A 17,652-nucleotide genomic window follows, 5' to 3' on the forward strand; every position below is an offset into this window, starting at 1 on the left:
TATGATAATAAAAACTATTAACAATTTTAATTAAATTTCTATATTACTTTCAATTTATATATATTACAAGAAAAATATCTAAAAACATGTAAGCTTTTCTTTGCAACCATTAATACTTAAATTTATAAAAATTACATATTAAAAATCGTTTAATTATGGAAGGCCCTGTATTTAAACGGCATCTTGTGGCATCATTACAATATTTTTTTGTCTATTTCTATTAAAAACTGCACTCCTCTCTTCGCTGCCGATTCGTTAAAGTGTAGTCCTCTCGCACATATTCTTCTTCTTATTACTCATTTGCTACTTTAACATTACAGCTTTGTATTCGCTTCGCATTTCGCATTATCAATTTGTTACTAAATTAACATTACATACACATTACATATACATACAATATAAGAATAATACAATAACAATAAAATTTCTCTAAAAATTGCTATCGCTCTGCAAATATGTTTCTTCCTCTTGCTTGGTATTCAATTTCCTATTTCTTTGTTTTTTTTGTTTTTTGTTTTTGGGTTTCTGTATATCTTTAATGGCATAACTTAGTTGCATTACATTATTAATTACATATGTATGCATGTAAGTATATTATCATTATAATATATATAAAAATAAATTAAATTTAGTAATACAAGTTTATTGCATATTTTGCCTCTTTTGTTTATTGTTGTAATTATACTTGATGTTTCGTTTACATTTTTAAAGTACTTCAGTATAACTGTGCATGGTGGCACAGCTTAAAATGGCCGCCCCACATCCTTGCTACATAAATATCGCGCGCTATTGCTCATTTTGTTTTTGTTTTGGTTTTAGTTTGCTTTCAAATCACTACTTTTAACTATGCTTTATCTATTTATTTAGCCTATATCCTATATGCGCCTATGCTTCCTATGCTCCTACGCTTCAATGCGTGTAATTATGTAATTGCTCCTTAAAATGTTGCCTGGACTCTTAGACAAAAATTCAATGATTGTTTCTCTTCATTATGCAATTTCGCTTTTTTTCTATATTTATTTTAGACTTCCCTTCATCCATCCTTCTTAATTTTTCTATGCATTTTGCTTTGCTAGTAATGTTTTTTTAAATAATATTTTTGTTGCTTTTTACTGTTAACATTCGTTCTGCTGCCTACTTTAACTATGGTTGCCACCTTGCTGCAAATTTGTTGCTATTATTTTGTTTATTTGCTAGAAATTTTGCCTCGCTTGTGCCTGTGTTTTTTTTAAATTTGTTACGATTTTCAAGCCAGATTATCCTAAGCTAATAAAAACCTTTAGCAAGTGCTTGCTTTTCTCTGTTTTTCAATCCATATTGGACCTTTTTATTAGCTTTAGTTAGTTCTTGCTTTTTCGATTATTTCAAGAGATTTGGGTTTAGACATTTTATTTAGAAAAGTGGTTTTATGTGCGAGTGTTTTTTGCTCACAAAAGTTGACAGTCTCAGCCCAAAAAAAACTATCATAAATTAACATTTTATCAAAGTTCCGTTATAAGCTTAACTACCAGTTAGAATTTTACGGCCTAAATGAAAATATGTACCTTTTAAAATGTTGCTCCATCGTCGAGATCGGCTCAAAACTAAGCACCTCAGCTGGTTTGAACTTCCCTCCAGCACGTTTATCATCATATTAAAAACACTTTCGAGTCATAAAAGAAGCTTAACTTCGTGCTAGATTTCAAAACTTGCGTGCTGCTACCGGATATCGAACTGACAACAAACAAAGGATTATCGTTTAAATGGAAGACCTGTTTTGTTGTTCCTAAAGCCGTCGCATAGTTAAGCTCATATACGCTAGAAGGATGGAGGCATAAGTTAGTAGAGGACCGATTCTACAACAGAACCCAATTGTGTTGTTACTTCATTTTGGTGCCCACGCGTTCCAAAAAAAATCGTGGAGATATTCTCAAGGGTGTCAAAACTACTATTAACGGGTTTAATTGCGGCGCTTGGATTTACGAGTTAAGTTCGTTTCTACCTCACTTCCGATGCTTTTGAATTAGTATACATATATATTTACTTAGTTATGTATCATGTATGATCAGTTCTCTTTCAAATTGTCTACTCACAACATCTTCTCCTTAATTGACATCTCTGCCATAGTAAACCTTTCACATTACATCACTCTTTTATACTCAGTTTTTTAATGCAGTATGAGAGTTTTAGTCAAAATTTCTCGAAGGTTTGCCAAAGTAGTAAGAATATGGAGATTCTTCAGAAGCACCTCTCAAAATAAATTCAAGAGCTGCTCATTCGTTAGTATTTCGTGTAGTGTTTCGGTGCTTTAAAGCAATAGGATAAGTAGAGAACTTAACTCTTAAACAGCCACTAGCACCGATATTTAAAAAATCGTTTTAGCTGAGCTATCAACCCCTGATGAGACTTCTAGTACAAATTTATAGTTTCTTAAACTGTTTCCTTTTTATAAGTATTAATGAAGGTCAGTGCGAATTGTTGTTATATTTGCATAATTTTTTATCAAACACATTTCTTATTAAATTTTTTTGTAGCATACTGTAAAATACTTTTGCACTTATGATTTTTTTGTTATTCGCAAGCATTTCCGTTTCTTCCTTTCCCTTAACTCATGTCCTTTATGCACTTTAAACTGTACCTAATGCATTAGTATCGCATGTATGTATGTATGTAGGTAGGCTTATTGTATTTTGTATGCCTCTAAATTTGTATTTTTATATGCTTGTATGGGTGTGTGTGTGTGTGTATGTTAATTAATTTAGTTTTTGCTTTTGGCTATTAAGAAGATAGTAAGTAGGTAAGTTTGCATGTAAGTATGTATGTAGTAGTTGTATCCATACTCTCTGTGGCTGTTGTGTTTTGTGCTCCTTTAGAATCCTTGGATGACTTCGTACGCTTCCAAAGTGCTCATTATTAGGTAGATCAACCACAGACTGAAGAAAATGGCGCTGTGTATGTATTTTTGTGGTGACGGGCCGCCCAATTCGCCGCCAATGGATTTCTTACGTCGATACATTATCAGGAAAACGGCAATCAAGGCTCCCGATAAGAAAAGTGTCACCGAGAAAGCCAAGCTTTGGAAAGTAAGTGAAAAAAATTTTTGAGTTATAAAACTTTCGGATGACATTATGATTTCTATAATAACTGGGATAAGTATTGTGGACTCTGAGTTCGCAGATAATAATTAGTTACATGTTGTCCTTAAAACTTAGGTAGTGGCGAATCGAACAAGCACCTGCCTACTGCTATCAAAAAAGTCTGGTATTACCAAAAGAGATAAAAGAAACAGTGGGAGGAGAATGATGTCTCCATTCGTCGTACCACAATAACCTTGATAAATAATAATATTTTTACAAGAAAGCACCACTCAAACATAGCAGGTTCAACAAGAAAAACGTTAACTTCGGTTGCACCGAACGATCAGTTCTTTTTATGCCGGCTATATGCCATAGGAGTCCCAGCTGAACAATTTCGTCGGAGATGTTACTATTCTATTAGAAAATAATCCATGTTATATTTCATGAATATAGCTTCTCAAATGAAAAAGTTTTCAAAACAAGTACTGGAGATTGATCGTTCAGTTAGTATGACAGCTATATATTGTACTATAGCGATCCAATCCGAACAATTTCTTTGCCGATCGGCGCTTCCAACAAATTAATTGCTTCTTGAAGAGCAAAAAACTTGTGTAAATTTTTAGATCGATATCTCATACATATACTGAGGGACACTAGTACGCGTATATACAAACCAAGTTGACTATTCTCAACTCAGCCTTAGTAACTACTTTTAAGCTTATGTATACCATAACCGATATATTATCGAATCATTTACTTTGTTCCAGATAAAAATTCACCAATTTTAAACTTACGTGCCCGCCTCCACTTCGAAGGCCCTTCCGTGCGATTCATGGTATATAGCGGCCATGGTCCACGCTACACCGATACCAAGGAAGACATTCACTGCGTTACTACCCGTCACATTGCCGATACTCGCATCGGCCGTCTTATCCTGTATGGCGGCCACTTTGCTGGCGAATGTGTCTGAAATCACAGAATATTATGTGTAATGTACCGTTATGAGCTATAAGCAAGTAAGTGCATAAACTAGAACAACTGACAATAACTATGCCTTCACGCAATTAAGAGCGTAATGTGAGCGCGTAGATGTGCGTGAGGCATGAAAGGAATTCGCACTTACCTGGCAAACTGGTGCCGAGCGCTACAAAACAAATCGCCGTTACCGCATCCTTAACGCCGAGCGTGCAACCGAAATGTGATGCCACATCACCAATTAGTGCTGTCACCATGCCGATGCCACATATCGAAACAACAAAGCACAAATAACCGTTGGCAATATCTGTATAATCATGGCGGAGTTGAGAAATTCAATTAGGAACAAGTACTTGGGTAATTCAAAAGTAATTGAAGCGCTATGCAAGCTAATGCGCACGCCGAAGTTTTTGGTGTTTGTGTAGTGGTACTCACCTGTTGGCGGTATGAATGCGAATAAGATTTTCCAGAAGAGCGTTAGGAAATGTAATATGTAATCGAAACATGAAGGCGATGAAGGCCCATCATCCTCACCGCCATCGCCATTGCCATCATCATCGCCTAAAAATAATGAAGAGCTTCAGATATTTACAATAGATATATTTTTATATTCTTGTTCGTATGGTATATCATCTTGGGCTTTGAATATAGTGGATCGAAGTTCAAGAAAAAACGTTGGTTTTGAAATACTAAATATGTACCCTCTTAGTAATCTCTGTTATAACTTTCTGCCAAATTTTTTGGATTTTTGTAATGATTTGGTCTTTTTTATTTCTAAAACGAACCATATACTAAGTATATCAATACCCCTCGAAATAAATTCAGTCCTGATCAAGAAGAAGTTCGAATAGCAATTACCCGTCTGCTATCATCTTCGCAAATACGGCGGCGAAGATCTCATAATGAGCATGCAATAGCTTATTTGTAGAATATGGTCAGACGAAAGCATATTCAACTACCGTGAGATAAGCCTCCTCAACATCGCATATAAGGTTCTATCGAGCGTAGTGTGTGAAAGATTAAAGTCCACCGTCAACGATTGGATTCGATCTTATCAGTGTGACTTTCGACCTGGAAAATCAGCAACTGACCAGATATTCACAATGCGTCAAATCTTGGAAAATACCCATGAAAAGAGGATCGATACACACCCCCTCTTCGTCGACTTCAAAACTGCTTTTGGCAGCACGAAAATGAGCTGTCTTTATGCCGCTATGTCTGAATTTGGTATCCCTTTAAAACTAATATGGCTTTGTAAACTGTTGTTGAGCAATACCAAAAGCTCCGTCAGAATCGGGAAGGACCTCTTCAAACCGTTCGATATCAAATGAAGTTTCAGACAAGGCGACTCTCTATCGTGAGACTTCTTCAATCTACTCCTGGCGTAAGCCGATGATATTGATGCTATTGGCCTCATTAACCGTTACCTTTAGTTCTGTATAAACTGTAATGGAAAAGGAAGCGAAGGAAATGGGTCTGGTAACTACACAAGATATACAATGGCATTGACAGTGGCTACGCTCGCTAGGTCATGAAGTCCGAATGAAAGAAAACACTACAACTCTGATAGTGCTCGACGCAGTATCTGCCGTAGGAAGCAGAGAAAGAACTCCATTTTTATTTGATCGAAAAGTGTGAGCTTTTACGGGATTCCATAGCATGAGCTTAGTCTCAGCGGGTTTTATTAAAATCCCATAGATATTATAATACTTGTATAAGAGATATTTTCAAACACTTTTCTAAATTTTTGAGACATTTACGAGCGGTCTAATTTCGATGAACGGGGTTTGGTTGACTGTAGCATACATGCGTTTAAAACTAAACTACGAGTCCGATTCCGCTAAGATTTTCAAAGTAGCCGTGTATGTACTACACGGTCTCAATTGGCAGTAAGTCTAAGTACCTATTGAACCGCCCTCGTGGAGCGAAATGTTGCTAGTCAAATTATTAGAATTTGCTTACATAGTTTCTTATTTCTTTATTAAAATTTTTTCGGGAAAATCTGCAAAGTAAGAAATCTCTGCTGGTATGTAATAAATAAATATTTACAGCTATGTAAGCCGATGCATTAATTTTCATTTAGTCATATATCTTACCAGCAGTTACCGTCAACGCATCCGCAAACTGTTCCTTCCACGACGATGTGCCAATCAGCAGTGACGCATTCGCCCTTTGCACCAATTTATCCACAGTGTTCTGGCGGTGTAAAATGGAGGCAAGTGTGAAAGAGAGAGAGAGGATGAGAGTGGGGAAAAATTCAATTAAAGCATTGCAACGGAAGTTTTATTGAGCACAATTAATTTTACTCACCTTAAATTCTTTGCTCTCCTTGATGCGCAGCTCGGCACGCACCACCTCGCCCAACTTGGGACGACCCAGCAAGGCCATTTTGTCCTCCTCCGTTAGTTCCTCCGGTGCCTTCTTCTCGGCGGCCTCAATAAGTCCTACCATTTCATCATCTGCAGAGCAGCGGCAGCGGAGGGAACGGCAGCGTGAATAGCAATAAATTTTGTTTGTTTAAATAACGGCATAAATAAATGTGCAAAAATGCTGTTACACAATTAAGACGGGGCAACAAATAAGAACTGAGGGTATTCACAGTGCTTAAGATGATGGCAGTATGAAATATTTTATTTTAAGATCATACTTTAGGGTTCGGTGTTTATCTTTTAAAGAAAATTTGTTAAGTATTCGCGAGAATATGCCCACCGATCCATTCGTTATGCATTTGTGAATACCCTCATTTCAAGAGCACAATTTTTTTCATAAAGATTTTTTGTTTGTTAACAGAAATTTAGTTGTTATTTAGTTCTTGTCTAAAGAATGTGACAACGATTTGGTAAACATTAAATAACAACAACAAAAAAAGCAAGTTGAATATAAATACAAAGACAAACACTGACGAAAAGTCAACAAGTTCAGCACTTTGGATTGACTTGTTGCAACATTGGCGGCAAGCGAACACGAAAAGCCGATGCAGCTGATAGATAAACACTTAAACACATTTACATATACATATACACAAATTTGTATGCATGTCAATTTAAGCAAAATAAAAAGGGAAAGGAAAAAACAACAATGCATGATAAATGACACAAAACTGTATTTAGTATTGGGTACTTACTACTTGGAGCATGCAACATGCCACTCTACACTCAGCCATGCACATGGCAACACGTAAGTTTATATGTATACAGCGCATATATATATACATACATAGTTCAATATACTTAATTGAACGGCTGCAAAAATTTTGTATGCAAATAGTCATGCACAATGACAGGTGGGTGAAAAGTAATAGCAGCGGGTAGTGGTGTAACACGTAGCTGTGACAAGCTGCACAATTAATGCATAAAAAACTTGAAATATTTTTGAGGCGGTAATTGGATTGCATGCCACAAATACTTATTTATAGAAAAACAAAGTGTTTTATGACATAATATTTCACTTAGAACTTTGTAATATAGCGATAGTGGCGAAAATAGTAGAAAAAATTGTATTTGAAATTTTTAAAAAATTATAATATATTTATTTTATATTTAGTAATGGTTTTCAAAGAGAATGCTAATATAAAATACAGATGAATATTTAAGATATTTAATAAATTTTGGAAAAAATGGTTTTAGATATAATTGGAAAATTCATAATTTTGAGTTATATATGTAAGTTTTAGCAAGCTGACTAATTATACACGATATTTATTCATTGTACTCAGACTCATCCTAATTAGAGAAAAGCATGATGTTTTTAAATTTTTATTTTTGCAAATCAACATTCGATGGGCACACAAAACAGTTTTGAGGAGTTCAAATGAAAATAATTGTACGAGGCGACTTCGGATTATTTAATACGGTTCCTCTGTTGATTTGACCTTGCTTTGTCGTTTTTTAAGGGATTATATACAGTTAGAATTTTCAAAAAATCGATTTTTTATTTTACTTTCTTAATGTACTGGTACATATATTTAAGAATACACACAGAAAACTTCATATCGTTTCAGAGAATATTTTTGAAGTTACACGCAAATTTGAAAGATCGTTTTAGAGAGCTTGGAAGTGCATTCTAAACTTTAATTTTTGCTCGAAAATCGATTTTTTTGAGCAACCGCCATTTTGTCAAAAAATAAGCAAAATTCTTCTTTTCTAGATTTAATGGAATCTGTTCGGTTTTTTAATTTCAGAGGTTTCAGTTCAGAGATAAAAAAATCGCTTTTCTCGGCCTTCTAACAGTATATAACCCCTTAAGAAAACAATTAAGTTGCTAAACTCGAGTGAAGTGTTGGAGTCTTTTGAGGAGCTTTGAGCTTAATTATGTATTTTTTTTATTTCGAGTAGAGTTGTTTTTCAAAAACACCAAAAGGTTGATGTTTGATTAGAAAAAACTGCATATTCATAGTGTGTCAAGCTGACGCGAGTTTGTAGTTGGATGCACTGGCTGTAGAAAAAAACTAAAACCTGAGGATGATTGTAGTGAATTGTTGGAAAGAAGAATCTGCAAACAATTGTTGCAGAACACCGGGCTCCCTTGAGAACTTCGTGATACCCTGAGAACTCTGAGCATGGGGAAATTATGTCCGATCTTCGCCCGCATCTTTTTTATTGATCCCTTCGGATACGTTACCTAAGGCTAACATATTTAAATTCATAGGATACGAATGACTATATAAATAAACGTCGATTTTGTGATAAAAAAGGGGAGTCCGAGTATAATCATCAAAAGTAGTCTATAAACTTCTCGAACTTAAAGAAGTTTTTTAGTTGAACCATTTGTAAGTAAAATCCTACCAATGAGGTTTGCAATAATGCTTTACTCAATGCACCATTGATGCCAAAAACCAATCGATGATACCAACTTTGATAAAAAATTAGCTCAGCATTTTTAGGCTTACATTATGACAAAAAAGTACCCGAAATTGTAAATGAAACGCTAAAATATTTAACTAGTTGGATGTCAAACTCATAAACCCATGTCAAATTGGCAAGAACGCGTTTCATAACCGAAATATCCACCAAAATCATTCGAACGGACTCATTAGAGATGTCGAGCTCTCTTAGCATCTCTCTTACACTTGTCTGACGATTTTCAAGCACCATATTCTTCATTTTTTTTAAATATTTTTAAATATTTTTGATTAAACTGAACACTGCAGACCTTTTTCAACATTCACAACGATTCTGCAAACGAAATTTGGTTTGGATCTGTCCGATATTTTTATTCATTGTAAAAATCGCAACACACCATTGGGGTTTTCCGACTTAAACAGAAGCGGTAAACAAACTGGTCGGACAGTACTATGAATTTAGCCAAATTTGAAATATCATTTGACTGGGGAATTTAATTACAATTTCCGGGAACTTTTTTATTACAATCTATATTTCTATTATTGTAATCAGTTGAGTCGTCCTAAGTTCTTACAGAAGGCTACCAGAACGATATTAATTTTGTCTACATATATATGCGTGATTGTTCGAAGAATAATCCAAGAAGCAAATTTGGTACATATAGTGAGATTATTGCTTCAGAACATATTCAAGACATTTACGGAGATTTGGGATGAGAAGGGTGTTTTATAGAGGAGACAATGTGGGATGTGATTTTAGTAGCGGTGGCTTCAGCATGAGCCTGCAAGAGGCCTAACTAGAAATAATTATCTTTCTGGAGTTGAGGGAAATAGTACGACCACATTTGCATAAGCAGAGTAGAACCTCCATACAATCGGTTCAAGATCGACATGGCTCGCTTCGAGTTGGTCAACGCCAGCTTGCGACAGCATCTCCATCAGTGAGTTGCTCTTCTGTTATTGCCGACTCTGGAACGGCGTGGCGACCAACACGTACACGGGAGTACACCCGGGTTGAGTTTAGGGAAATATTATGACAAAATTTGCATAATCTTTTTTGACTCTATACACAATCGGTTTGGTCTTCCTAGCTTCGTGTTGACTAATCAAATATCAGGGGATTCTTTTAAACATTTTATTTATTCATAAAAATTTTCCAATATATATTTTTTTAATTATATTGCACAATTTTTTATTATAATCTAAGTTCTATATTAATTTTTTTTCTTACTATTTACCGTTATTACTTATTTGACATAATTTGGACATTTATGCTTGCTACTGACAATCTAATATTATCACATACGTCACATCTATCACTGACACTTCAAACAGCTTTACTTCAAAACAGAAAGCGAATTAAATATATATCTTTTAACACAAATATTTTCACATCGAATTGGCTTTAATTGCGATTTAGTGCATAGCACATGATATCAAACACATTTGGAAGCTCGCATTAAATTTGGGATTATACAAAGACAAAAGAAAAAAGAAACATAAACAACAAATTAGGCGGCAAAATAAACACGGCAATTTGTGTTTTTTGGTTAGGCTAAACAGTTATGTAGTACGAATTCGTATTTTATGAAAATTACTTACAAATTTCGTTTTTATGAAGTTCGGTTCGTACAAGTCAAGTGCAATGCGAATCGGGTAGCGTACAGTGGTACGAAACGTACGGTTCGTTGGTAGATTTTTTTCATATTTTTTTTTTGTATTTTTTTTTTTTGCATTTTTTGTGTGTAGGTTATAGCGTTGCAGTTTTGTTGATTGTTGTATTTATATATATATTTACGGTATTTTTTTGAATATTTACACATTTTTAATTTTTCAAATTTATACACGTTTTGTATAATTTTTTTTTTGAGTAGATATGCAAACAGAAAGTAATCATTCAAATTAAATCATTACATTTACATATTGTTTACAAATTGCAATGTTTTTATGAAAATGCAAATTTATTGTGGCAAGCGAAAAGTAAGAAGAAGCAGCAGCAGCAATTGCAAATGCGTGGACAGCGAAGCCACAAAAGCCGGACGGGGTGGGTTGTATGCAAATAATGTTTATATTTTTTTAATTTTTATACATTTTTTTTCATTGTGGTGGTATTGTGGTTTAGTTTTGTTGTTGTTGCAATAATTTAAAATATTTATAGTTGACGCAAGTTGTTTGTGATTTAGCCATTTAAAATGTAAAACGACGCCAATGAGTGCGTTCAAAAATCCAGTTGCGTAGATGTGCCGAGCATTTTAAAATACCGCAATCGGAAAGAAAATAAAATAAATGCTCAAGTAACAGGCTTTTGTAGAAAATCACATGTTAAACATATATTACTTTCGAATTCAAATGTTTAATTTTCACAATTTACAGAGCTGATATTTTAGTACTAAATTTAAAACAACAATTTTTGAAATGCTTTTAGTCACCACCATTTTTCGCAAATATTTTAAAGACAATTTTTAATAATTTTTATAATGCAAATGCACTTTTTCTTACCGAAACAACTGGTCAGTTACAAAAATACGCAATTTTCGTATAAATAATAAATAATTAATTAACAAATAATTTGAAATAAACAATTGATAAAACAATCTCTCGATTCACAAACACCAACAATGCAATTACAGTTACGAATTTGTGAAGCACAAAGAACACATTTAGATAACATGTAGAGTATGCGTGTGTTATGTGTTGTGAATAGCCCTAACCCCTATTTATGTGTAATATGAATAAATTTATAAATTTAAACTAATTAAAAAATATAAATATTTAAATATAAAGAACTTATGGCGTGAAATTGTTCACGTGGCAGATAAATTGTTATAAAAAGTGAAAAAATATATAAATAAGTTTCCATATACTTATTATTTGACTATTAGGGGGTTCCATGTACTTAAGGGTTAAAAAAAGCAAATTTTTTATTGTCTTATTAAATACTCAACACCTCTAGAATATTGTCCCAAATTTTGAAGTTGATTTGAGTAATAATTTTGGAGATATAACCTGCAGAACTTGTGCGCTCGAGGCTAGCTAGGATAAGTGCGTCGTCTTTAAACGCATTTTTCTCGAAACTGTGTTTTTGAAGTCGGTTGGAAAAATTTATCGAGTACTACGCAACCGATCTTCATGAAATCTTACACAAGTCTTTCAGATAGAATTCTGTTGAATTTTTTTTTGCGATTACAACTAAAAGAAAATTTTGCGAAATTTTCACTGATATTTTCAGTTTTTTGTAAAAAAGTCTGCCAAAAATGTAATTTTCAGTTTGTTTCCTTCGTCAAAGTTCTAAGTTAAAATTTTTACTAAAACATCTATTTTTCACTGTGAATACCATCACCAAAAACAGAAAAGAAAAAACGATAATTCCGGTAGGAGCATGGCAGCTATATGCTACAGTAGTCCGATCTCAATATTTTTATTTTGAAAATTGTTGCCTTGAGCAATAATATTGTATATGTCGAATTTCGTGAAGATATCTTGTCCCTTCAAGGCCTTGATTTTGTTTGATCAGTTTGTAACATATGGCAGCTAATGGGTGATCCAAGTATAGGTACTTTTTTTGACATATCACACGTGAGTCGTGTCAAGCTGTCGTGTCATCTTTGTTATTGTTTGGCATTTCATCATGGAAAGACTTGCCTTGTCGAAAATTCTAGCTCTGTAAAGGATGTGTTTCGCGAGCTTCGCTTAAGTTATGCTTAACATCATCTGTCTACTATTCGCAACACCATCGGTCATCTTGAGAACCACTATTCATTACTGGATGATATTTGAACGAATAGACCACATCCAGCATCCAGTGAAGAAAATATAGCAGCCGTAGCTGAGAGTGTACATGATAGTGGCGAGTCGATTCGGCGCGTTTCGTAACCACTCGGACTGGCGCATTTTACGTTGAGATCTTAATTAGAAAGCGTACAAAATACAGCTTGTGCAAGAACTGAAGTCGCTTGACCTAACCAAGCGACATCGCATCGCTCTATGGGCTTTTGACAGGTTCCAAAAATATCCGATGTTTTCGAGCCAAATTTTGTTCAGCGGTGAGGTCCCTTCTTGGCTCAATGGGTGAGAAGATAACCCTCAATGGCGACTGTTATTGCGCCTTGATTACCGACTATTTGATGCCTGCAATTGAAGCTCGTGACCCCGGCAACATTTGCTTTCAAGAAGACGACGCCATTAATGAATGCACAGATAGTTTCAGTCGATTAACTAATGAGATCGTCTGATATCAAACTCTTAGACTCTTTACTATGGAGATATGTGAAGTCTAAAGTCTATGCGGACAATCCCACTTCGATTCAGGCTTTTAAGCAAAACATTACGTGTGTCATTCGCCAGTTACCAGTCGGAATGCTTGAACGAGTCATCGAAAATTGGACTCAAGGGTTCGACCATCTGAGATGTAGCCAATATTTGAAAGAGAAAATCTTCGAAAAGTCTGTCGAAGAATGTTCTTTCGAATATTCCTCATTAAATTTAAAGTTACTATGCAGTTTTATTACAATTACATAATTTTGTAGACCATATTTTCAACCGAAATGCTTCACCCTGTCAATACTAAGCCAAAACAAAAAAATAATAATATTAATTATATAGTAAATATTTACTCGGCATCTTTTATGGTTATGCATAATTAAAGCTTAATTTCCACAACGCGAATTTTACAAAACTGTTTACCATAAAATTAAATGCAAATCAATTTTAATTTTTTTGGGAAATAAAAAGTGAAAAAAGTACAGTAAACATACTTAATACACTTTAACAGCGCAATTGATGTGTAATTTCACATGAATTTAATAAATCAAACAGTTAGTTGAGTTGTTGTTGTAATAATTGACGAACTCACTAAGCCCACCTTCGGGCCACATCAATAATTTATGGCATATGAACGTGTGAAATTAATTTTGCAAATTAAGTGCGTTTGCACAGCATAAATTGCATAATCGTTTATGCATATAAATATTACCATTTTTCCATTTTGTTATATTTTTTTAATGCTGCACTTTAAATTGATAAATATTAATGTACTGTTTGCCACAATAGCATGAAGATTTGCCGTTAAAATGTGTGTGATTTCCTATGATTATTTGAAACACTTATATGAAGAGCATTAATCAATTGCAGCAAATGCCAATCACTTCTGCTCGAATTGGAAAATTTTAGTTGGAGATCGGGTATAATTCTTAGCACTTAAAAAAATCAAAATCAAATACTTGTATGAAGAAATTTTTTATTTTATGTTTATTACGGCATGGAGTATTGTCCAAGCCAATGCTACAATAACTGAACATATTGCTCAGATCGGATCACTACAGCATCTACTAGCTGCCACACAAACTTCGATCGAAATCAAGTTCTAGTAAGAAACCTTTTGTATTTGTGCAACATTTGATGTTAACATTTTTTTTGTTTTACTCATGTCATTTATAGGAATGTTCTTTAGCTTTATTGAGATCATCATTAAATGCACTTTTCATCTTGGTTTTCAGTTTCGGTAATAGAAAATAGTCACATGATAAATCAGGTGAATACGCAGGGTGATGGTTCAGAGAAGTTCTTTTTTTCAACAAAAACTCATAAACTTTTTTAATCTTCATTTAACTCATGTGGAGCAAAAAGCGCACCGACCTTTCTTTAACCTAAATCTTCACTTAAAATTCCACACAAATACTGTTTTTGCTCATATTTAATATCTCGGCCAATAATGTCATTGTCAAATTTGCATCGATATCAATAGTTTCCACCGATTCAGCACGATTTCTAGACCTGGACGACTTGCTATTTGGTCGTCAGTCCTCAATACTATTGAAACAGTCGTCACACTCGCGATTTGGTTCCTACGTCACAGTTGACAGTCATAACTTTAAGTTCGTAGATAATTTCGTCTATCTTGGAACAAGCATTAACAATATTATCATTTACATTGCTGTTAATCGAAAATCGAAATCCAAAGCAGAATAACTCTTGCCAACAAGTGCTACTTCGGACTGAGTAGACAATTGAGAAGTAAGGTCCTCTTTCGACGAACAAAGACCAAATTCTAAAAGTCACTCATCACCCCCGTCTTGCTATATGGTGCAGAGGTAGGGACGATAACAGCGGCGGTCGGCTTTACGAGTTTTCGAGTAAGGTTATGCGGAAGATTTATGGTGCTTTGCGCATAGGCACCGGCGAATACGATAGATCGCTGAGCTGTACGAGCTATATGATGACTATGATATACTTCGTAAGCGATGTCTCCGCCAATAAGGAAGAAGAATTGGAGAAAAAAAATACTTCATTCAAGATTTATTTTATATCTCGAATAATTTCTTGTTTGGAAAACAACGAGTTTAAAATTTAAAACAATAGTATTGCTGTCTTCGGACGTTCAATTTTTCAAGGCAGTATCTCCAAAACCATTATTTTGGTTAACTTGAGCAGTTAGGACAATACTCTTGAGATATTAGCAAATTAAATAAGACTAAAAAATGGATTTCTCAAGGCCGTGAAAACCATGTAACCTCTTAAATATTAAATTCGGTATTAAAGTTATATTTGGGACACACCTTGAATGTACATACATTCAGTACAACTATGACCCTTTTATTATACTCGTAAATCTGTCATTTTTGACCCATTTTAGTTAATATGTATATTTTATATACTGGAAAACCTTCTTTACTAAAGGTTCCATTGACTATGTGACGCTGGTAAGAATGTTTATCTCCAAGATTCTCCGCACAATTTGTTCTTTGGTAATTATAGCTTTTTTTAATTTTCCCTTTATAAATTAATATTTTGACCAAATAAATGGTCATTAGATTTCAAAATTAAAAGCTAAAAAGCAAAAGCGTGGCTCGTCTACAAACGATAATAATTAGTGTTGAAGTAGATAATTATGTATATAAATACATTCAAAGCAGTTAAGCGATGAGAGTTTAGAATATTGTGTAGCATTAAAATAAAGTTTTTCTAAAAGCGGAAGGTAGTAATTAGTGAAAAGCTTTCAATGTTTTGTAGGAATAATTATGAAAACGTTTGAGTATTTTTTTAGCAAAGTACTATGTTTAAAAAGTCAAAAAAATATCAATAATTTTCAAAAATAATTAATTTACAAAAATTGTAGTAATATACTATATGTATGATAGTTAGTTATAATTTCTATAAAATAAGCATTTTTTGATGAGTGCTAATGACATATTTTGTTTGTAAGAAGATTTTTGTCAAGCGGAATGTTTAACGCCATTTTCGGTGTGAATTTAAAATAATTATATATAGTTAAGAGTGATTATCTATATATTTTGTATTGTTTCTGTAAAATATAAACTATTTATTGCAAAAATTATATATATTTTTTATATTTTTCAAACGCTTAACACTTTATAATTAAATAAATTACTTTAAATGATTAAGTGTGTGCTAAAATGATATATATTTTTAAGCGATTTATACAGCAAAAGCAACAATGTTTAGCAACAATGATGATATCACTTCAGACAAATTTTATTACAAACAGTTGTGAGTAATTACATAGTTAACTGTAACAAGTTTTCAACACGACAAAATTATCAATTCACAGCACACAATTTATATATTTGATTTTAATGAGATTTTCTTGTAGAAATTTTTGAAATTTTATACCAAAATTTGTCAATGTTCTTTTTCAGTTACATAACACTTATAAGTACGAACAGTTTATTGTAAAAAGTAATGCAACAAGTAGTAATAGTAGTATATATATATTGATCAAGATTCAGTTTTGGTTTTTACATACCGAGAAACTTGTTTAGAAATTTAAGTGCTTCCGTTTTAATGCTATTATCTGCGTGAATAATGAATAGAGGGATAGGAGGAATAATTTTCTTTATGTTGCTTAAATTCAAACAAATGATATTATTAATGAATTACTTATATATTTACTATACATATGTATGTATGTGGCATATACTTATGATTAATCGCTAGATGACAATATTTCGCTGATAAATTACTCATTTCTACGATATCTATTACTTATGACGACTGTTAAGGACTGCAATCAGCATATTAGATTGATATTTTTATATTACGATTTGCTACAGAGCAGAGCGAGTAGTTCTCTGGTCAAAAAATGGAAAGTATAACGAAATAACGAGGTGTTCGAGTTAAATTCAATGTGAGAGAGTTGTTAAGTATTTATCGCGTTCTAAATACCAATCTCTATTTGATTATGCCAGACTGTTGCATTTATACCACTTGCTTGTTCGATTCGCCACATTATATATAATAATATAAAATTAGACCACAATATTTTTGAATTTATTCACAATATTGAAATTATACAATTATACACGGACAAACAGGTATATCGGACAACCACTCGTGGATAGACAGACCACATGTGGACCTGGATTTTCACCTGACCCCAAATACTTAGTGGACATGGGTGCTTTAGAAGCTACTTTTACAGATTCCACAATGACATTAGGCCGAATTGTCTGACGTGAACAGAGTATGCAGACGCCTATAAAGATATATTATTTTATTGCCCTTGCTTTTAAAATACAAGGGAAGATAACTTAAGGTCATGTGTCAGTCGACTGAGAAATGGACGGCTATTAGCGAAGCGTCAGCATTCATAATGACAAAACTGAAACTTTTTCTCAAGATTATGCGTACGTAAGTCAGCATAACAGAGGGGACTTAATGTCCTGTCACTTCCACAATGTAATACTTAACAGGTGGTTCCGTGGGAGAGTCTTGAGTTGAGAGTAGGTTAGGTTTGTCGGCTACAAGTTCCGTACTCCGACTTTC

At 33.7% G+C, this 17,652-nt stretch overlaps 1 protein-coding gene across 11 annotated transcripts in view; it reads right to left on the minus strand.

Annotated features, from left to right (window-relative positions):
* Positions 1–1,248: 1,248 nt before the first annotated feature.
* Positions 1,249–17,652, minus strand: part of LOC105232923 (sodium/calcium exchanger 3) — a 143,254-nt gene continuing 126,850 nt past the window's right edge. For 5 of the 11 annotated variants that reach the window (XM_049447924.1, XM_049447925.1, XM_049447923.1 and 2 more), the window contains 7 exons: positions 16,634–16,681; positions 6,342–6,490; positions 6,128–6,227; positions 4,467–4,592; positions 4,180–4,338; positions 3,851–4,022; positions 1,249–3,053 (listed from right to left, as the gene is read on the minus strand). In XM_049447924.1, coding sequence (XP_049303881.1) covers positions 2,849–3,053; positions 3,851–4,022; positions 4,180–4,338; positions 4,467–4,592; positions 6,128–6,227; positions 6,342–6,490; positions 16,634–16,681 — 959 coding nt within the window. In that variant the 3' untranslated portion in view covers positions 1,249–2,848. Of the gene's footprint in view, positions 3,054–3,850; positions 4,023–4,179; positions 4,339–4,466; positions 4,593–6,127; positions 6,228–6,341; positions 6,491–10,094; positions 10,427–16,633; positions 16,682–17,652 lie in introns of those variants that run through there. The other 6 variants (XM_049447930.1, XM_049447928.1, XM_049447926.1 and 3 more) reach the window with 5 other exon arrangements.

Source organism: Bactrocera dorsalis, chromosome 2 (assembly GCF_023373825.1).
Source record: "Bactrocera dorsalis isolate Fly_Bdor chromosome 2, ASM2337382v1, whole genome shotgun sequence".
Classification (NCBI taxonomy): Eukaryota; Metazoa; Arthropoda; class Insecta; order Diptera; family Tephritidae; genus Bactrocera; species Bactrocera dorsalis.